Source organism: Papaver somniferum, chromosome 1, assembly GCF_003573695.1.
Source record: "Papaver somniferum cultivar HN1 chromosome 1, ASM357369v1, whole genome shotgun sequence".
Lineage (NCBI taxonomy): Eukaryota > Viridiplantae > Streptophyta > Magnoliopsida > Ranunculales > Papaveraceae > Papaver > Papaver somniferum.
In genome coordinates, this window is record NC_039358.1 from 216,018,414 (window position 1) to 216,022,135 (window position 3,722).

Sequence of the window (3,722 nt, forward strand, 5' to 3'; positions counted from 1 at the left end):
ATGCCAATGCATATACCACTAGTCAAGTACCCTACTATATATCCATGCATTTGCCGATTTTATCCATACCAAAGGCCCCATAGTCCTTAACTGTTACTCAGGCCCTCCCATGCCACATGCCAACATTCAATGAATCAATATACCCCGCAGGGCCGTTCATCTTGTTGGACTTTCAATATTCTCTTTTTTCCTCCTATTTTATTTGAATCAAACCAATCCCTTTTTCATTCCTCACGTTTTCTTGGGGCAGAGCCAGACCAGAGAGGAAGGAAACTCGCAAGGAATCACACCAAATTCAACTGTCAACTACCAATCAAGAAACCTTCCTCACCAAGATAACCCAAATCCCCCCGTCATATAAATAATCTCTGCAGAACAGATTTCATTTCTTCTTAAATTAAAGTAATCTCCGAAAATCTCTCCTCCTCTTCACTTGAATCAGTCTAAAGAAAAACATGATGCAAGAAAACCAAGAAATTGATTTACAGAATTTAAAAGCATTATCAGTTCTAGGCAGAGGAGCAAAAGGAGTTGTGTTTCAAGTCCAAGAACAACAGCAAACCTTAGCTTTGAAGGTCATTTCAAAATCATTTATTCAAAACAAAAGTAAGAACAAGAAGAATCAAGAAGAAAAAGGGGTATCATCATCAGAAACAGCAACAGAAGAAGATATTTACAGAAGGATTTGGTTTGAGAGAGATGTGTTGAAATTATTTGATCATCCTCTATTACCTAAACTCAAAGGTGTTATTGTTACTGAAGAAATTGTGGGATTCGCTATTGATTATTGTAATGGCGGTGATCTTAGTTCTCTTCGGAAAAAACAGTCGGAGAAAATGTTTTCCGATGACATTATCAGGTACTTTTTCTTCAGTTTCTAATTTCAGTTTCTTAAATCTTATTTCATTTTGATCTGTACATGACAACATTCTATATTTTTTTTGTTGATTTTGTTTCATTTTTGATGATTTTCAGGTTTTTTGCTGCTGAATTAGTAATTGCATTGGAGTACCTACACGGATTAGGAATCGTTTACAGAGATTTGAAGCCGGAAAATATTATGGTTCAAGAAAACGGACATTTAATGCTCGTTGATTTCGATCTTTCAACCAAAATCTCAATGAAGTCTGAAGATTTCCAATCTCGATCTCCAATTAATAATTCAATCTCCTCCAAGGAAATGAAGAAGAAGAAGAAACGGTTCCCGGTTTTGAACTTTTGCAGTGCAGGAATCGGTTCAGATGAATCAGATCGTCATCCTGAAGCGAGAGTTAACTCAGTAAGATCCGATTCGGAAAAATCCAACTCGTTTGTTGGGACGGAAGAATACGTAGCGCCGGAGATTATATCAGGGAACGGGCATGATTTCTCAGTTGATTGGTGGGGTCTTGGGGTTGTGTTGTACGAGATGTTGTACGGGAAGACACCGTTTCGGGGAGTAAATCGGCAAGAAACGTTTTTTCGGATTTTGACATTAACTCCACCATTGGTTGGTGAAAAAACGGCATTGAGAGATTTCATTGGAAAATTACTAGAAAAGGATCCGACAAAGAGAATATGTTTACAGGAAATCAAGAATCATGAGTTTTTCCAAGGGTTGGATTGGGAAAAGATATTGCAAATCTCTAGACCACCGTTTATTCCATCTCCAAATCTGGTGGAAGAAAATGGTGTTGATGAGGATATGAAGGTGATTAATGGAATTGATGTGAAGACATTTGTACATATTGTTTTTAATGGTTGTGATGAAGTTGTGGTAGAGAAAGATGAGATGAAGAAGAGAAAAGATCATTGGGTGGAGGGTTTGAGTAATCCTACAACTAACAACAAAAATGAGGATTTCTTTGTTTTTTAACTATTTTTGTCATAAAAAATTAGATTATTAAGTAGGATGAAATTATTATTCTCTTTAAAAAAAATGTGATGATGATAAAAAAAGCTTTATAGATTGAAGAACAAACTCTAAGCTTCGATTTCTGAATTTTTGTAGCAACGTTAATGTAGTGACTCCTAGAATGATTAAAAATTGGACACTTATTCGCGAGTGGTGATGTTCAACATTGCATGTTTGAATTGTTTGCATTTTAATCAAGTGATTTTTTTTGGTAGTTGCAGGAAATGCTACACCATGATTTCATTGTTGATCAACTCATTTTTAGATTTACACTCTTAATTTTATTGATTAATTTTTGAATATTCTTATAGAAAAGATAAAGAAGTTAAGAATAATCTCTCCTCTGAACTTTCTCTCTCCTATTTACTTGTTTCTTACTCAAAAAAGATCTCTCTCCTTTACGACTCGAATGACTATTTATAAGGAAATACATAGTGGATGACAGCTAATCTATCCTTTATTTTCGGATATGGTTTGCGACATTCTCGCAACCTTACAAATGTTAATTTCGCAAGCTCTCATATTTTCGCAGGACTATCACATCTTTCTCATGATCCTTGCTGACGTTGTTTCTGAAATTGTTCTGCGACGCTATTGTGCTGTACCATTGATAATTTCGCCGAGACATAATTGTTGCGAGATTCTGATCCTACAAAGTAGAGAATAATGTGAGAAATGCCGCAGCTGCTTATCTTTTCATAATCCACATTTATCACACGTACTCTATTTTCCATTTATTTCTTGACACGTCTTCTGTAACCACTACTTTTCAACCGCTCACGTCTCTTCGTCTTAATGTTGTTTATTTCTTCGAGTAAAAAAATTTCTTTATATACTCTTCTCCCCCTTTTTTCCACTTTTCTTTTTTACTTTCTCTTCTAATTTTATTCTCTCATCTCTGCAACTCTGTTATTCTTCTGCAAATTCTGCTGCTGTAATTTTTTCTTCCTTCAATCCTTTTACTTTCCACACATTCCCATACTCTATATTCAAACATGGCTCTAAGTGGTCATAGATATGAGAAGAATTTACAAGATGTCCAAAAAGATCTTGCTGATAAAGGTTTTACACTCTCCACCATTCCTGGTGAGAATGCCAAATCAATTCTTTCTGTCAAGATTTTCTCTAATCAAAATTGTGATGATCAATCAATCATAATTTTGCTAGGTCAGATTCTCGCAGGTCTCCCTATTCCTCTTTATAACCCGGATCTTCCTTTATTTTATGAAATTCTCGCTCATTCGGGATTTTCGCGAGCCATCTTCCAACTAAGTGGGGACTGCATCCGTCTGATGTTAGAGTTTGCTAATCGTGGTGCTGGTAGAGGATCTCTTTACTCCAAAGAACTTAGGGATCCAAAACTCGCAAACCTAGAGATAGTTGCTGAGAAGTATACATTGGCGAATTTCTTTGAAAACTACGAACTTATCTCCATGAAGAAAGAGAATACTCGCTAAGGTATTCGATTAAGAAGGAAATATAACATTGATGAAGCCAAAATTCTTATACAAGATATTGTCTGGCATTCTGGTAAAAACAAAGCTCCTCGCCAATCCAAAGATGATAAATGGTGTGTTTTTCCTTTAATGCTAAAGGGACCCTATATTGCTGGATCAAACGTTCTTCCTGCGAATCTCGCTGCATATCAACCTTGGGTTTTCTCTTGGCCCGAGAAGGAGAAAGAGGTATGTTTCTCCCCTTTAACTCATTTTATATTTCTTTATTGAGTTTTACTATTCTGTTCGCTAACTCTTGCGACATTCCGCAGATCCAAAAACTAAAGGATAGTTATAGCAGGACTGGGAAATCTAGTACTCTGTTAGCTCTT

General features: G+C 36.0%; 1 protein-coding gene across 1 annotated transcript; it reads left to right on the forward strand.

Moving 5' to 3' along the window:
* The first annotated feature begins 223 nt into the window (after nucleotides 1–223).
* On the forward strand, nucleotides 224–2,044 carry LOC113315811 (serine/threonine-protein kinase OXI1-like). The gene is made up of 2 exons (XM_026564063.1): nucleotides 224–859; nucleotides 976–2,044. The coding sequence occupies exons 1-2, from the start codon at nucleotides 456–458 to the stop codon at nucleotides 1,853–1,855; spliced, it is 1,284 nt and encodes a 427-aa protein (XP_026419848.1). The 5' UTR covers nucleotides 224–455; the 3' UTR covers nucleotides 1,856–2,044.
* Nucleotides 2,045–3,722: the final 1,678 nt, after the last annotated feature.

Coding starts and splice junctions, on each gene's coding strand:
- LOC113315811 (XM_026564063.1), top strand. CDS start 456: ATGATGCAAGAAAACCAAGAAATTGATTTACAGAATTTAAAAGCATTA. Junction 860..975: donor TTTTCCGATGACATTATCAG/GTACTTTTTCTT, acceptor GATGATTTTCAG/GTTTTTTGCTGCTGAATTAG.